The sequence below is a fragment of the Trachurus trachurus genome, assembly GCF_905171665.1.
Source record: "Trachurus trachurus genome assembly, chromosome: 20".
Classification (NCBI taxonomy): domain Eukaryota; kingdom Metazoa; phylum Chordata; class Actinopteri; order Carangiformes; family Carangidae; genus Trachurus; species Trachurus trachurus.
The window spans coordinates 19931878-19949166 of NC_139911.1; the positions used below are offsets into that span (position 1 = coordinate 19931878).

Below are 17289 nucleotides of genomic sequence, written 5' to 3' on the forward strand. Positions count from 1 at the left end.
TTTGTTTTGGAAAATATGTTGACATAGGCTTAATTTCTTTTCTTCATTTTTTTTTTTTTTTTTTTAAATCTAGGCCTACACTTTTTCACCGTGGGGAGTAAAGATTGGCATAATACGAATCAGAAATACCTCATTAATCCGCCGAAGGATATTTTTAAGTATTGAATATTAAGTTTTTGACCTGTTTATTGTATAACCATATTATTACTATTAGACCATAATATAATACGATAATTCGACCATTTACCGTTTTGTTTATGTAATGTCTGTGTTGTACGTAGTGCCATTGAACGCACCTCTCGTAACCAAGGTAATGACGCTATTCTCCGTTACCAAGGCATTCTCAAGGCAAACACTAGCTGTGTAGCTAGGCTAGTCGAGCTGCTAGATAATCTTACAGCCATGATATAACCTCCGTTTAACGTCAACCTCTCCAACAAGTTAAACTTTGAAGTTTTCTAGAGTTTACTTGAACCTTTGACGTCCGTTTATCACCTTTTAGCTTGTAGTCTGCTGCTACGTGGCCTAAATTGGAGGCTGAAACATCCATTTTTCCCCCTGTTCAGCACAGTCTACCAGCTAGCTAACTTCTTCTGTTGCGTTAACGTTAGCTTCACAGCCACCATGGTAAGTAGCTGCTGTCATTTACTGCTGTTTATTGGGAGCCAGGCCACCCGTTTGCTTGTAGTAGTTAGCATGCTAAATATCTAGCGTTAACTCTGCATTGTGAACCGGGTGCACATCCTATATTCACAGGCGAGTGAAGTGACAGGGATAGCATTTATCCCACGTTATGTGTGCAAGCTCATGTGGATAACGTTAGGCCTGGTCAGATATTAGCAGGGGGAAATCCCCTTCAAGTTAGCTGATCAGCTAGTTGTGGGTGCTGTGATAATCTCTGCCCGTCTCTGCATACATCTGTTATTATTGATGCTAATTGTTGTCACTATTTCCTTGCTTTTTCTTTCTGTGTAGGCTGAATTTGGGTTTAATGAACACCATCAGAATGAAATCATCAATTATATGCGATTTGCACGTTCAAAAAGGGTCCTGAGGCTGAAGACTATTGACTCATGCTTTGAGGAACTCAAAGATAGCAGGTGACTAGTATCATTGTTTGTGTGTGACTGTGATTCATCCAACTTCATATTATTTTTAAGCACAAGTGATGGTTCTGTAATGTGTGTGTTTGTGTGTGCGTGTTCATCCCTGAAGGCTGGTGGAGGACACCTTCACAGTGGACGAGGTGAAGGAGATGCTGGATGGGCTGCAGGTGGTGGTGCGTGGGGAGGTGGAGATGGAGCTCATCAACACAGCCCACACCAATGTGCTGCTGCTCAGGCAGCTCTTCGCCCAGGCTGAGAAGTTTTACCTGCGACTGCAGAGTGATATCTCAGAACTGGAAAACAGGTGAGCAACAGGGCCAGAAGCTGACTGACGTTTCCTGTTCATTTTTGAGTTCCCATCAGTCCATCGTCTGTACCGTTCATCTGTGCAGGGTCATGGGAGGGACTGAAGCCAATACCAGCTGACATAGGGGGAGGGCTGGGTTCACCCCAGGCAGGTTGCCAAGGCCGACATATATAACGACAAACAACACTAATGCTCACATTCACACCAATGGGCAATTTAGAGTGACTAATTGACCTCGTGTTTATGTGTTAGGACTGTGGAAGGAAGCCAGGGAACCTTGAGAGAACCCATGCAGGCCCAGGGAGAGCATGCAAACTCCACACAGTAAGGCCTCTGGCCTGCCAGTCAAACCTAGAAGCTTCTTTCTGTGACAGTGCTAACCACTGTACCACCGTGACACTAATATTTTAGATAATACCCCCAAAATTTCCAGTAAGCGTTAGACAGGAGATGACGTGAGCAAGTTTACTCCAACAATAGCACTAAATATTTTTCTTCTAACTATATTTTTTTTTCGGGGTTTTCCTAAAGTCATGAGCGATCATATTTGACGGCCCTGGTGCAATAAAGAACAACAATTCAGCTTTGTGTAAGAATATATTCAAATTAGAAAGATTTAAATGGATGTTACAGGCGAAACTGTTATACCAATGTAACAACTGCGCTTGGCGTGTGAAGACATACACTTTCATGTTCATGGGAAAAGTTGTGCTTTGTTTCATAGACAACTTCCTCCTCAGTACAGTTTAGATTTTGATCTGTTGCATGTTATGTGCCAAGGCTGAAAGGTCATCATCAAGCCACACATTCACATACACTGCGAATTTAACCCCTTTTTTCCATGACAGTGGTTTCCTTTCCTCGGTGGAGTTAAGTTACTCTGAAAAGCACAACTTCTGCAAACATCTCTTTCACCACTAAAATTACACAATAGCAACCCTTTTCTCATTTATTTAAAGTAGATGATACTAGTTTCTAATCCAACCTATTGGTGCTGAACCATGCAGAGATTCACCCCCCAAAAATATCCCTTTATTTAAGGATGATTTACAGAGCTTACAACAGATGATAGTTGATAGTGAGTCTTTGTGCTATCTTAACAAAACAGGACATTATTACAGACATCACAGAGCAGAACACTCAGAGTGTTTAGAATTAAAAGCAAAACTGTCTTTGTGGCTGAGTACCACTAGGGGTAAATAGAAAAACAAGTGTTATTCATAATTTGGGTCAACTGTATCTCTAAATCTTACTCTTGGCAAAATTAAATTTACAAAAACAAGACAAAATGTATAAGCTGTGATACATTTAAATTGTATTGCTGTTTCATTTTCTAGAAAAAAGTAATAAAGTTGACATTTATTTTATATACATGCTTATTTAAATACAAACAGCTCATGTTGGTGAAGTGACTCTAAATCATGTGACCATATAAAGTGTCATACGTCTGAAGAAATGGCTCAATGTCACTGGTACGTAGCCATCTGCGGTAAAAATTAAGTCTACATCAGCAAAATGTACAAGGCCGATCTTGCTGTAATTTCAGATGCCAGAGAATTTTAGAGGATTCAAGCCTGAACGTAGAGCGATGTGGGCATGTGCACCTGACACCACTGACAATGATAAATCACATTTGAGCTGTTGTCAGATTAAACTTTGCACCCTTGACATTTTGGCCAAGGAAGTACTGTGGCTTGACTGTCAGCGCATAGAGCATAGGGGTGGTTTTATAGACGCACAATAATTCAATGTTGAACGGTGAAGAGGAATCTGATCTCATTTCCCCAAGGGGAAAATAAACTTTCTATCCATCTATCTAAAATTAACATTGACCTGAGCTGTTCAAATGTCAGCTTTGAAAAACAAATTTGCAAGTCAAACTAAACGTGCCATCCTGTTCCCCTTTCAGATCAAACAGATCATTTTTAGCACAAAAGTAAAAATGTATAAAACTCTGCGCAGCTGAGTTCTCATAGTGAGGCCAGTTTGAAGCTGCACAGTTCATCTGCACAGGTTTAAATGTAGTTTTTTCTTTTGTCTTCTACGATAGTGAGGTTGACCTCAATGTAACGTTTGACCTGCAGAACCTTTCACCTCATTAGAAAACTCTGTGTTTTGGAAAAGTTGTTTTGTTTGTAATTCACACATGGTGGGTGGATAAAGAAGCCCTAAAGCCCTTTTTAGATGGTGCGTGGCTCAGCCCTACGTGACTGATACGGTGTCTAAAGCCAGGAATACGCCCCATTTCACGGTCTACGTGTGTTCAGCTGCTTTTTAAAAACCACATGTGAGCCTCACAGAGAGAACATCTGTTCACCACAGGCATGTATCTTGTAGTTTAAGTGTTAAACTGCCATCTACAACAAGGGTGTTTATTTCCCTTGCCAAACATTTACAACCGTCAAATAGTAGATAATTCTAATGTCAACAAAAACAATCAACATTGCGGTGACACACTTACAGTTATAGAAAGTGATGCTAGATATCAGATCAGTTATACTCGTCACAGTCCTATTATTAACTATACAAACTACTTATTTTATAGGCTAACATTTAATTCAAAAACAAAAAGATTAATGTTCTTTCCTTCGTTATTGTGTCATTCAATTCTTTGCTCCTCTCTACCCGTATAGGGAGCTGTTAGAGCAAGTGGCTGAATTTGAGAAGACTGACTTTAAAACCACTGATAAGGTGAGTATAATGCAGCTCTGTTATATGTAGGCCTTAAAACATCACCATCAATCTAGTGGTCATTTATCATTTGTTCAAAGCACATTTGCCCCCACATAGATCAGTGCAACACCAGTGTATTTTCTGTACTATATGTTCGGCCACCCGCCTTTGACATGTAGCCATGTGGTTTGTTAGTTACACATGACTGAGCCTGATGTGTGGGTTCTTGACACATAATAGAGAGAAAAACAAGTCATGGTTGTTTAGCAGTGCTTCGCTCTTTAGTGGGCTTGGCTATTCACACCTTTCTCGGAAAGACATTAGACGTCTTTTCATTTCTAAGAAAAGCGGGACAAAATTTATATCAACATATTGTGTTTCATTTTTAGTGCACAGCAAACATCCGAGTGGTTTGAAAGTACAAACGTAGACACTGTTCTGCCATTGTGTCGGTAAAATCTTTATTTTGTTAGCAGATAAATCAGGAGACAAGCAAACCCAAGTTAGCACCGCTGAATGAGGGTGGAGTGTCTGAACTACTCAACAAGGTAAAGAAACAAATTGCATGTACAGACAGATTTACTGCAGAAAGTTCGGCTGTCATTATCACATACACATACACTCATTCTGATCTATGTCATATATTTCATAAGGAGATAGCGAGACTACAGGAGGAAAACAATAAACTCAAAGGCAGGCTGCGGACTATAGAATCCCAGGTAAAAACAACTCATTTACATATTTTATATATATTTCAGTCTATTTATTGACATGATTAACCTCACGCTGTGATTTGTTTTAGGCCATGAGTGCACTAGATGAGAAAACCAAGGCAGAGAGAGCTCTGAAAGACCTTCAGAAGGTTCAGGGTGAACAGCAGGTACTGCTCCACGTTTGACGACACAGTCATTCATCATCATTTACATCTTTGTTTGTGACACGTTGAGTTTGCTTTCCATTTTCTGCTTCTATTTCCTAAGTTATCATTACGTTGCTTCTGAACTTTGCTGTCGCTGTGTTTTTGTCTGCTAACTTGGATCTGATATGGTATGTATCACACGGAGCAAAGTGTGACTTTTGTTTGTCGCTGTGAATAGGAATAGGTGTCCACTTTCTCATAAAAAACGTGTTATATCAACACATGCCATCCATCCCAACCTGAACTTATTATGTTGTCTTGTGTTCTTCCTTGAAGCTCGCTACTCATTCCCAGGAGATCAGCAGTCTGGAGGACACAGTGGCAGCTCTGAAGGAGGACTACGAGAGGTCAGTCTGCACCAATGCTGCCTCCCAGAAGGACCTGCAGGAGAACCTGATCTCTGCCAAACATGAGCTGCTTCGAGTGCAGGAGCAGCTGGCCTTGGCAGAGAAGGTACATTACAGTGGTCTTCACCCACAACTGACATTTTAATGACCCGAAAACCTATTTTCTCAAGTTTTGTTTATAACCGTGGTGGTTTGAAGTGAGCAGGACTCAGTTGTTTGAAGAACTGCAGTTGTGGAGTTGTTAACTTATTTTGCTTGGCCACTGTGTCAGTCTAATTTGATAGTACAACACCAACACCAACAAGACTTGCTGGTTATATAGCCAAAAACCAACCAAAAACCAAATCATTCAATTTGCTATTGGCAAATTAGTTCAGTCTGGGCATGCTTGGCTTCTGTCACATTATTTTCATGTATTTATATGTTTTGTGTGTGTATGATGTGCAGGAGCTGGACAAGAAGTTCCAGCAAACTGCAGCCTACCGCAACATGAAGGAAATCCTGACCAAGAAAAATGAGCAGATCAAAGAAATTAGAAAACGACTGCAGAGGTGAGCATTCGGCAATAAAGGATTAAACAATGGTGTTTTTTCTGTTCTATTCTGTTTCTTGTTTTGTTTTTTCTTTACTCCTAAAATTGACTGAGTTGTAAAGATCTGTATCTGACATCAGATTTGTACTGCGTGTTTGTTCCAGATACGAGCCCAGTGAATGAGTTCCATCCAAGACAGCTGGTTATACAGATGTCCAGAGGGTGAGACAGGACCAATGTTTATGACTGTGGTTTGGACAAAAAAACCACCAGTTCCACTGCTGCAAGACAAGAGAGACAGAAAACAGCACTTCCACAAGGAATTGTTTATTCATGCTTTATCTGGAATCTTCAGTAGTTATTGGCTTCACTAAAGAGCGAGAGCGAGGACAGTCGACAGTGCAGACAAGTGAATGCACAAGTAAAATAGTAACAAATGATAGCCTTCTCCAGCTGTGCTTTTTTTTTCTACGTCTCAATTTGGAGCTCACTTACAGTAGCTAGCAGACTTCCCTCAGTGCTCTATGCAAGTACTATCATGTCCCTGTTTGAAGAGGCCTTGTCCATTTTCTGAACTGGACAGATACATACTGTCTAAAGCTTTGCAGTCTTATCTGTTACATGGGTAGGGGTAATGTTTAGCTTATTAGAACGGGGTTATTGTCAATTGATATTTTGCTAATCAGTCTTAATTTTAGTTGTTTTTTTTTTAATGTAAAAATCTATTATCAAGAGTTTCACGCAAACCCATCGCTTCAGCCTAATGCTTCCTGACCCTTCTAGGAAACTCTTGCTTTCATTTTTTTTTCACTTTACATTTGATAGCGTTTCCTAAAATCATTTCCGATGATCTGACATTCTGTGAAAGTCTGATCATTCACACCGCGCTTAATTTCTTACAATATTGATATTTTATTTCTGCTTTTGCTAATGGATGTTATGGATAGTGAGCTATAGATTGATTTCCCTACTTCCCTAAACGAAGGGCATAGAATATTTTTGTCTGGAAACTTAAGCTGTGTACTTTTCGTATTGCTGTGGGTGATGGAGTGTAAGAGAAAAAAATGAATATTTACATGATGTTCATGAAGTAATGCTCTTGTAGAGTATGATACATCTACCCTATATTAAAATAGATGTGCATTTGTTTGTATTGTGCAAAGTATGGGGTAATAAAAGCTGGTACCAAATACATGTGTGACCATTGTTGATGAGCATTGAAATATATATTTTTTAATATTTAATATTTTAATATCACTTAATGTATAGGGTATATTTAATCATATCAACATCATAGCATCTTATAATATCAGACAGTGAATGTGACAACAAACTTACCAAGGTGTTGCTTCTGGCCCATTGCATTCTGGGAAAGAAAAAAGGCAATGTAATGAAAGTAAATGAATTACATAAATTTACAGATTCCAGCAATGTTTCTGGACCTCAATGATTCAACAAGGGGGCGCCACTCTGCAATAATACAATTAAGTGATTAGTTCATTAATTGTCTTCTAATCAATTTGAAAAACTCTACACTTAGCCTGTCCTCTTTGAGTGGCTTCTGAAAACTGATTTTTTTTTTCTAATATGAAACGTCCCATATACATGTATGCGGGTCCAGTATAGAAGACTATGATGTGTTGCCTAGATGATCATTATGAGAGTATTGCTTCATCTATTTTTGAAAGACCAGTACATCTGTGAACGTCCTGTCTCATTTTGTCATCTCTGTCTGATTGGCTGGCATAGAGTTAAGAAATAAGTAGAGCAAGATGACATTCTGCATACCCTCAATAGGACCGACCGAGGAAGATAATGCAATTAATCATACTAAGTCAGTTGGACACAGCCTGCAGAGAGGTGCAGACCATGAACAGTGAATTCAGAAACATTGGGAGAAATTTGTTGAAAACTAAAGGTAAGATATTTTCCATGCCAGGTTTAAATCTTTATTTTAAGAGGAAGTGTAAAAGTTTAATACGTATGCAAATGCTCTTAATTAGACTGGAGATAGTGCTAGCTCAACAGGACAAACTAAGATGATGTTAAATTAAAACTTTTATGTCAGAAAAGGCCTTAGCTATCATGAAAGGCCACATAACATTTTTCCTCCAGTAAGTACAGCTATTATTGTGCAATGTTATATGCTAAGTTTATTTAGTTGTATTACAATATATAGTTTAACCCATCATTGTGTAAAAAAAATTAAATAAAAAATATAATTTCAAGAACCCAGAATGGATCAACTGAAAATAAGGTGCATCTTTTGGCTATTTGTTAACTTCAACTGAAGGGGGCATCTTATCATAGATAGTGGCAGATTAACAAAGTGGTCACCAGCCACCAGAGTAAACAACCCCCTGTTGTTTTGAGTGAAACTCCTCAAACCACAGTCTGTCCTGACTTAAACTTGTTTTGTGGTTCGTGCCATGTGCACAGGTTGCGTGCATGACAAACCTCTACCCCTATAGGCACAGAGGGGAAAAAAAGGGGGCAGGGGGAGAATGACAGTAAGTTTGATGTGCTCTTGAAATGTAAGAGATAAAAAGGTGACATGAAAAGCTGCATCAGTACTTATGTAATAGTTTATTTCTGTTTCAAATAAAGGTTAGGACAGTTTGTGTGTTTATGGTTGTGACTTTATACTGTGTGTGTCGGCATCTGTTTCCTAAAAGTTGCAGCTGAAGACATGATAATTTCATATAGGATGCAAATTCTAAGCAGCAAATAAATCACAGCAGGTAGGCTACAGGAAGTGGTGACGATCGAGTCTCAGTTCCAAGCTCATGTACTGTGACAATGTACTTTCCCACATGGGGCAAAATCTTAATACTTGTTAGAGTGATGTACCCGTTCACAGCAACTTCCTGTTCCTTTTGACGGAGGCATCAAAGGGGTTTTCTTAGTTTCAATAGCGAGACAAAAGCTTCTGTTGTTCTTGTTCTTCAGAATCATCAAGCAAATGTTTGCATGTGAGAAATTACGCACATTTCCAGAGTACAATATGAGGTTTAAAAAACGATAACGCTGTGATTTTTTACTGGAATACCAGATGATTTATGATCCGTCATTAGAAAAAGAAAAGAAAATTGAAACCTTACTATAGTCTCACTAGCATCCCTGTGATTTAGGCTGCGCAGTGCTAAAGGCACAAATTAAGTTACGTAATGCTAACATACTCACAATGACAATGCTATCAGTCATATGTTCAGTAGGTTTAATCTTTATGTTTATCCCATAGTGGTTAAGATATTTCAATAAAAATCCCAAATGTGTCTATCTAATTAAGTGCAAGAGGAAAGGTCAAAGGTCAAGAAGCTAAAAAAGTAATAAATAAATTAATAATAATTAATGTTGTGACAGTTTGTATAAATTCAACCTTTATTCCCCCACTGTGCAGCCTACCCATGACACGATACACAAGTTTAGTAATTGGGCCATTCAAAAATATTTTTATTCAAGGTTAAATATATCATGAAATTCAACCAACGGAAATTTGCTTTGACGCACTTTAACACTTTTCTAGTCTCTATTTCTGTAAAGGGCTTTACATTGTTGCATTCACCCTTTCACACACATTCATACAGCCAATGCACAGATCGGAGGGAAAGTGTGGGTTCCGTGTCTTGCCCTAGCACACTTCAACATGTAGAAGGCGCCGGATATTGAACTAGGCTACTACCGACCCTCCGGTTAGCGAACGACCTGCTCTACCTCCTGAGCCACAGCTGCTGCATAGCCAAGCAGTAACGTCTATTTATACGTGTAAATAGAATAAATGTTTCCAGTTAAGCATCAAATTTCATTCCTTTACTTGTTGCAAAAACCTGTTCAGGGGTGGGAATCAACCTTTTCACTTTTATTTCTATCACTTCTGTAAAAGTTAGCATGGTAATTAGCTAGCCCCATACCAGTTGGCCCAGCTTGTCACTTTCCAGCACCAAGTCTCTGTAATGTTCAGTCTGTCCTGAAGAAAGACACATTCCTATAGGCCTTCCTATAATTTTTCCACAGAGACAAGACAAATGAAGACTATGTGATACAGTCAAAAGCTATGGAACAATTAAGAAAGTATATACTTGTTGTTTCAAGTGGTGCTTCCAAGTGAAAAGATGAATCATCTCTCTCTCTCTTTTTTTCTTCTTTTTTTTACATGGATCACTTGTTTCTGCGTCACATTGTTGGTCCTTCTATAGCTCATATAGGTTCCTCAGCTGTATCTCCTGATCAGTTGCTTTGTGTAGGTCACGTACGTGTGGGTTGCATTGAGTAACAACTGTGCTGCTTGTCAGGAGGAACCTGACTGTGAATTGAACTGCACAATATCACTTTATAATCTTGTCACCTAAAGCAAAGTGGCACAGAGATCAACATCTTTAAGTCTTTTCTGAGAATGACAGCTCAGTGTGTGTCAATTTGGTGATATCATTTCCTTGTAATCCAGAATCCTCAGCATATAGTCAGATGAGTAATGAAGGTGCTATCTGCATCCGATCAACATAGCTACAATGTAATACACATGTACGCTTGACTAGTTGGGCTGCAAGGTTTCCCCTTTTTGACATCATTGTACAGCACCCTATAGTCATCCTGTCTGTATCTTCATACTGATGACTTATTTATTGCTTCTCAAGTGATCATCACCCAAACAGTTAGAGAGCTTCAAAGGTGTACTGAGATATTTAGATTTGTATCTATTATGCATTACCATCATGGAGGCCTCTGCTAACAACCCAAAACATACAGCCAGAGTCATAAGGAGCAATCTTAGCAGCTATAGCCTTTTAAAGGCACCAATTAACCTAATGTGTCTTTGGACTGTGGGAAGAAGCTGGAGAACCCAGGGAGACCCACACGGAACATGTAAACTCCACATAAAAAGGCCCCGGGGCCCGCCCTTAATCAGTTCCAGTATGTGTATTAGAACTGAGGTTATTTTAGTGGTTTTGAGAGCCATTAAAAAACTGACTTACAGAGCAGCTGTGATGTTGTTGTTTTACAGTGTGTGTACATGCCCACATTGTTTCCCTGTTTACCCAGATCATAGTGTACCAATAAATCAAAGGGCAGACTACTAGTTCCTCTATATGCAACAAACATAACATGGAAAGCATCATGACAAAGCATAAGCATCACTCAAGCATTATCATTGTCTCAACTTGGGACCTGAATTATTTTCAATATTGTCAACAAATGAAAGAAGTTTCATTATGACTTGTAAACGCAATGCGTCACTTGGTTTTATGCACACACTACGTTTCATATGCTCACAGCTCAGACCAAATCAGTCAGTGAGTTGTATTTTGACAGTTAAGTGTGTGAGTGAAACGTCTGAGTTCGCCACTTTCTTCAACAACCTGTTCCCACAGGAAATAATGAAACTCATCATGACACGGCCGTTTCCCCCGTGCCACACTATGATCAAAACTGAGAAACGCAACCAGCCATTGGTAAAAAAAATCTTAAAACCCGGTGGGCCCCATGTTCATCCTTCCTGCGTCAGATGCTCCTAATGAGCGAAGACTGAAAATGTCGCATCAAGCAAGGAAGTGAAACTTTTAGAACGAGGCAACAGGCTGACCTACAGAGACCGAGACCGAGCGCCCACTCGTGAGACTCCCACTCACAAGGAAGAATAATCAGGAATTGATTTGATTTAAACACCCACTCACTAATACACTTTTCAAACCGTGACATGTTTGGCTTTGTAAACTCGGACTTATTGATTAGATTAGTGTCACTTCATCAGTGGTTGAATATTGTGATGATGATAAAAAGATTGTGTTGTTTTATCACTTAATCGGCTAATATCCTGTTATTAAGATGTATTATTAACTCCTGTTTCACTATCTGTTTTATTTTGGCTTGAGGTGACATAGTTGGTATGACAGGGACTTTCTACCTTGCCATGTTTTGACCGTGTGGTCAGCTGAGATGCAAGTGATTTTTCTTCCCTTTGGCAATACCAGTGAACTCTCCACTTCCCCTGCGGTGTTGTTTTTTTTCCAGCACGCGTCACATGAATGTCTTTTTCCTTGACGGCAACTGACTGAGCATGTTATGAGGAGCACCATGTGAATTCTGGGTATACGGCCGGCCGCTCAAGACTGAGTGACCCATATTCTCTTTGTGACACATTATCATACAGGATGCAGCCATTAGGGCTATTCGATTTCAAATTCAGTTGGGCCAGATTTCCAAACTATGAAATTGTGGTTATGTGGGCCAGACATTTTTAGTGACTGTTAAGCAGGTAATGACAGATTGTATTCATTGTTTACCATTAAAAGTAGGTCACATTTGATTACAGGCACATTAAAAAGTGCATAGAAACAATGAAAAAAAGACTCTAACTGAGGGATAAGCAATACTTGACTCCACTTTTGAAATAAATAATAAACATTTTGGTCATATCTAAACCCTGGTACACCTCAAAGTGCATGAAAAACAAAAAAAGTATTCATGGTCTGCACCAAAGCGTGTTTTTCTCGGGTTTCCCTGTGTTTCTTGCCACACCAGGGGCTGGGCCATTCAAAGGTGGCTTCGGCCTGCATTAGAAGATAGTAAACTGTTGCCAAAAAGTGATGCATATGGTTTGGACTGTTGACATGAGGCAGGTTGGGTCCTGGATTCATGCCCCTATTTGTTTCCTCAGCATTCATCACACATGCAATGTTTTTCCACTTGAGCTGTCCGGTGTTGGTGAACCTGTGTCCTCTGCAGCCTCTGGTTTCTATTATTGGCTGACAGGACTGAAACCTGACATGCTCCTCTCTGCTGCAACAGCCCGATCCGCCTCAATATTCATTCTGAGATGCTCATTTGCTTACCACAGTTATACAGAGTGGTTTTTGCATTACCATAGACTCTTACTGTAGCTCCAATTACTCTGTAGCACTTCTGCTGTAATCTCTCTCATCTTGAACGTTATTCTTTCTGCAGAACTGCTGCTAAGTGGACGCCTTTTACTTTTCAAACAATTCTGAGTAAACTCCAAAGATGCAAATCCCAGACATGAGAAGTTTCAAAAGAACGCCAGCGCCAACAATCATGCCAGTGAAAGTCACTGAGATAACGTTTTACCCACTCTGAGGTTTGATGTTAGCCTGAGCTGATCCTCCTACTCTGGCTCTGCACGGCACGAATCTGTAGGTGTGGGTTGTTAATACTGTGAACTGCTCAGTGCATAAATGTGTTAATAGTGTAGGAATAAAAATATCAACTGTCTGGTAAACTTACATAAGCTGAATTTGCAGTCAAGCTGTTTACTTTATCTTTATAAGATAACCACCTGGCTTGCTATTAACCACACACATTGTAGTCATATCAGTCTTTTCATCAGACTCTTTGCAAGAAAGAAAAGAAAAGTGCAATTGACAACATGTGCACTTTTCACTTACATGGGGAACTTTGAAACCAAGATCAACTAGCTGTATGTTTCTGTATTAGCAATTAAGGTTCCTACAAAGTATTAGTTGTTACAGTTTGGTTTGGTACACTGGCAACATATCTTGGAGACTGTTTTTCTTCGAAATCAGACCCCAAATCCCTTGAAAAAAAAAAAACAATACCTCATGTAAAAATGTTCTTTATCACACCATTGTATGCATTACAGTACAAGCACTTTCATCAGGCCACACAGCCTGGGGTGCTGACAGTGATTAAACAGTCAGAAAGAGCAGCGCTTACAACATCTCAACATCAACCACGTCCCCCCAGTTCTGGGCTTCGCTCACACCTCATCGTTCTCAGTTTCATGCATCACTCATCTGCGGTGTTAAGTGCTCCACCTGTGTACACAAAACGTGTGTCAGAGATGGTACTTCGCCTTGAAACTCAATCGGCTGTGGAGGAAAAGGTGGGTGTATTGTTTTGGCTCGAACCTGATGACCATGGTTCAGTGGGTAGCTACAGTCTAAAAGTCACAGCTATAACAAAAACACACTGTTGTCACCGCTCTCAAAAGATCAAACTTTGAAGCACAGAGCTGGCTCTGAGATTTGATGCTCATTTAGCTGCATGTGTTGGATGGGAATACTGTATGCTGAAATCTGCTGCACAGAGAAGTGTAAGTTCTTCCCTCACACTGCTGCAGCACGTGATCCTGTGGTTAAAGGGAAACCATATAAGCAAGTGAAGATGGGGTTGGTAGTTCGAGTAGGCTGCACTGCCTAGACATAAAAACTGCACTGTGACCAAGAGACTGCTGTCTGCATTCAATCACTGAGAGGGTAGGTGGTCTGTTGCATTTTTTTATAGTGTATTTTTCCTGTTTCTCCATAAAGCTTTAATTCTTTATCACCATTATGTTTATTTCTAAATGACTGTTACATTTTCACTGTCCTACAAAGTTTTGTTCATTGCCTTGTTTTGTTAATCTATGTTATATTAATGTCATGTTAATATCCTTTTGTTCTTTATAGATCACAATGGATGACCCTTTAACAACCTTTATGACCACGGTTGCTGATTTTTCTGAAACTGTAAGTAATATTTGACATATTTGTCTGGCATTACACATGAAAAGCAACAATTTAGATGTAGAAATTTAGAATTTAGATGTTGTTATATTTATTCCTGTGGATTTGGGAGGTGATGTTATCACAGTTTATGTATGTATGGTGCAGATTTTAAAGAATACAGTTTTAACATGCCAAATCATCATGGTGCTCATGACTTGAATTTCTTATTCCATATATTTTATGTCCTTAATTTGTTAAATGTTCCTAATGAATGTGTAAAGCTGTGCATTTAGTGGTCCAGGTACAGTAAGTTATCTGTGGCTGACATCTATAATATGCAAATGCCATAGTCAGAGTCAGAGTCAGAAGCCGTGTCAGCATCAAATTTTCCACTGTTTATGAAAACACAAAGCCTCTGCTTTACCTCGCTTTCTATCTCTGCCCTACATCTAAACCTGATGCATCTGGGGTACTGAGTTCTGCTTGCGGGGGCCCCTTTCTGGAGCCCCTCAGGATCGTTTACCCCCCTCAGGCTTGGATAAGAGCAGGAAGTTGTGCAGTAGTGCGGTTTCTCGTGTACAGACATAACACCTGCACCTGACAGGTTTTTTTTTTCTTTCTTCCACACACTTTGGTTAGGTTGTACGTCACAGACTTGCGTTTGATTTCATGTCACGCTATCCCTACTAGAAGCATGTCATGTGACGAAACCGTGAAAGCAGCTTGGTTAAGTAAAGGCAGAGACAGACAAGATGATACCTAAAGGGAAATGAAAAGTGAGGTGTGTATAGGCTATCTGCTGCATGCAACCCTCTTTAACACAGCATGACATATTGTTTTCTATTTTTTAAATGCAGGACACTCCTGACTATACAGACTATGACTTAGATGCGACCGAAAGCACAGGCCTGTGTGACCGAACGTGGGTGCGTAGTTTTCGTGGTCAGTATGAGCCACCTCTGCTCTGGATCATCTTCATCCTGGGGGCTTTGGGTAACCTGATGGTGGTTTGGATGTACACCACCATACGCAACCGTCTGAAAACAATGACCGACGTCTACCTTCTGAACCTGGCTGTGGCTGACCTCCTCTTCCTGTGCATGCTGCCGTTCTGGGCCGTCGACGCCGTCAAAGGCTGGAACTTTGGCGTGGTTTTGTGCAAGCTGGTGTCCGCCGTCTACAAGATCAACTTCTTCAGTAGCATGTTCCTGCTCACCTGCATTAGCGTGGACCGCTACATCGCTATCGTACAAGTCACCAAGGCCCACAACCTAAAGGGAAAGAGACTCTTTTACAGCAAATTTGCCTGCCTGGGGGTCTGGATACTCTCCGCTCTCCTGGCCCTCCCTGAGTTTATCTTCGCCCAGGTGAAGCCGAACCAGAGCGGGCAGCACTTCTGCTCTCTGGTCTACTGGGACAACATCAACAACCGGACAAAGATCCTGGTGCTGTCCCTGCAGATCTGCATGGGCTTCTGTCTTCCCCTCCTGATCATGTTCTTCTGTTACTCCGTCATCATTCGCACCCTCCTGCAGGCCAAGAACTTTGAAAAGCACAAGGCCCTACGCGTCATCCTCGTGGTGGTGTTTGTTTTTGTCTTCTCTCAGCTGCCGTACAATAGCCTGCTGATCATGGAGGCCACGCAGGCAGCTAATACCACCATCACAGATTGTAACACAGTACTTGGGTTCGATGTAGCTGGACAGGTAGCTAAGAGCTTAGCGTACACCCATGCCTGCCTGAACCCATTCGTCTACGTCTTCATCGGGGTTCGGTTCAGAAAAGACCTTGTGACGATTGTGAGGATGTGTGCAGGTCTGGGCAAAGGAGGGTACAGTAAAACAAATGTGGTTCCCAAACGTCCCTCTGTGTTGTCAGACACCGACACCACCCCTGCCCTTTCCTTATAAACGCACATTTCCCAAAAGTCTTAAACCTGATAGCTGAGCCTAGTTCTGACATGTTTTGGTTTTTTTTTCATTTTGTCATCAATGCATTACTTTCTAACACAACAATGATACAATATTCAAATGAGAAAGCCAAATGCCTTTGGAGTTTACATTTATTATTCTGACAGTCAAAAGCACAATATTTCTGGAATCACTGTATAAACTGTATATTAGTGTAAATACTTTTTTTTATAAAGTGTTTGTCTTTGTACATTTGTTTCATCAGTTTGTTGTGTGCTGTAATAACTGAATTAAAAATGATAAGAAAAAAATATGTGTATTTTTGATTTTCTTGATCAAAACAACTGAGAATAAAAATATATTTTTTTAAATGAATAAAAAAAATAAAAACTCAAGCATGCTGCAGCTTTCTCCATTGCTGCTCTGTCCACACAGCACAGCAACCAGAATAGAGGCATAACGCCTGGTTTCAAGCTGTTACCATATATGAGGTAGCAGAAGTCATGATGACATCAGCAATTTAGCTGCTTGTTTACTAGGGGAGATTCATACAGTTTGGTGCTCTCACTACTAGTGCCCTGTGCGGTTGCAAGCATCACTGTGGCTGGTCCGACACTTTCACTGTGACTAGACGACCTCCTGTTGACAGTCTGTGCCAGCACCTCTAAACTGTTTAACCTGGTCTGTTTGCATATGACTTGGCAGTTTCACAGTGGATGTTGTTAACGGGTGCCCGTTCAGAATTGCGCAAAAAGCGCTTTCCCACGCTGTGATCTCACAACGGCTGCAGCTCAGACAGGTGTCAGACAGACAGACGCACAGACAGAGAAGTGGCATTGCCGCAACATGGCCTCCTCATTGCAGGCATAACGTTTATTTTAACGCGCTATACTCTCGGAAAAGCCTGAGCAGCGCAATCGGCATTGGAAATCAAAGCTGAATCAAACAGAGGAGTTCTGTTCACTTCTGTGGTCTGTGTCACCAAAATAAGACAGTATCAAAGCCATGCCAGCCCAAATGGTGGGCTGCCAGC

General features: G+C 40.4%; 2 protein-coding genes across 3 annotated transcripts; both read left to right on the forward strand.

The window, feature by feature from the left end:
- Positions 1-383: 383 nt before the first annotated feature.
- Positions 384-7074, forward strand: lztfl1 (leucine zipper transcription factor-like 1). Of its 2 annotated transcripts, none has more exons than XM_083995968.1 (10): positions 384-627; positions 976-1100; positions 1216-1410; positions 4047-4104; positions 4560-4634; positions 4740-4805; positions 4889-4966; positions 5282-5458; positions 5800-5903; positions 6049-7074. In XM_083995968.1, the coding sequence occupies exons 1-10, from the start codon at positions 625-627 to the stop codon at positions 6065-6067; spliced, it is 900 nt and encodes a 299-aa protein (XP_083852094.1). In that variant the 5' UTR covers positions 384-624; the 3' UTR covers positions 6068-7074. The 2 variants fall into 2 exon arrangements, with proteins under 2 accessions (XP_083852094.1, XP_083852095.1); XM_083995969.1 differs by having other exon boundaries at positions 4563-4634.
- Positions 7075-14022: 6948 nt separating this feature from the next.
- Positions 14023-16256, forward strand: LOC311003337 (C-C chemokine receptor type 9-like; the record flags this gene model as incomplete). The annotated part of the gene is made up of 3 exons (XM_083995070.1): positions 14023-14115; positions 14308-14367; positions 15204-16256. The coding sequence occupies exons 2-3, from the start codon at positions 14314-14316 to the stop codon at positions 16254-16256; spliced, it is 1107 nt and encodes a 368-aa protein (XP_083851196.1). The 5' UTR covers positions 14023-14115; positions 14308-14313.
- Between the last annotated feature and the right edge of the window lie 1033 nt (positions 16257-17289).

Bases quoted from the DNA above. Each gene is read 5' to 3' on its own strand.
- lztfl1 (XM_083995968.1), top strand. The intron at 4,635-4,739 runs GTAAAGAAACAA...ATATTTCATAAG, and splicing joins TGTCTGAACTACTCAACAAG to GAGATAGCGAGACTACAGGA. The intron at 4,967-5,281 runs GTACTGCTCCAC...TCTTCCTTGAAG, and splicing joins AGGTTCAGGGTGAACAGCAG to CTCGCTACTCATTCCCAGGA.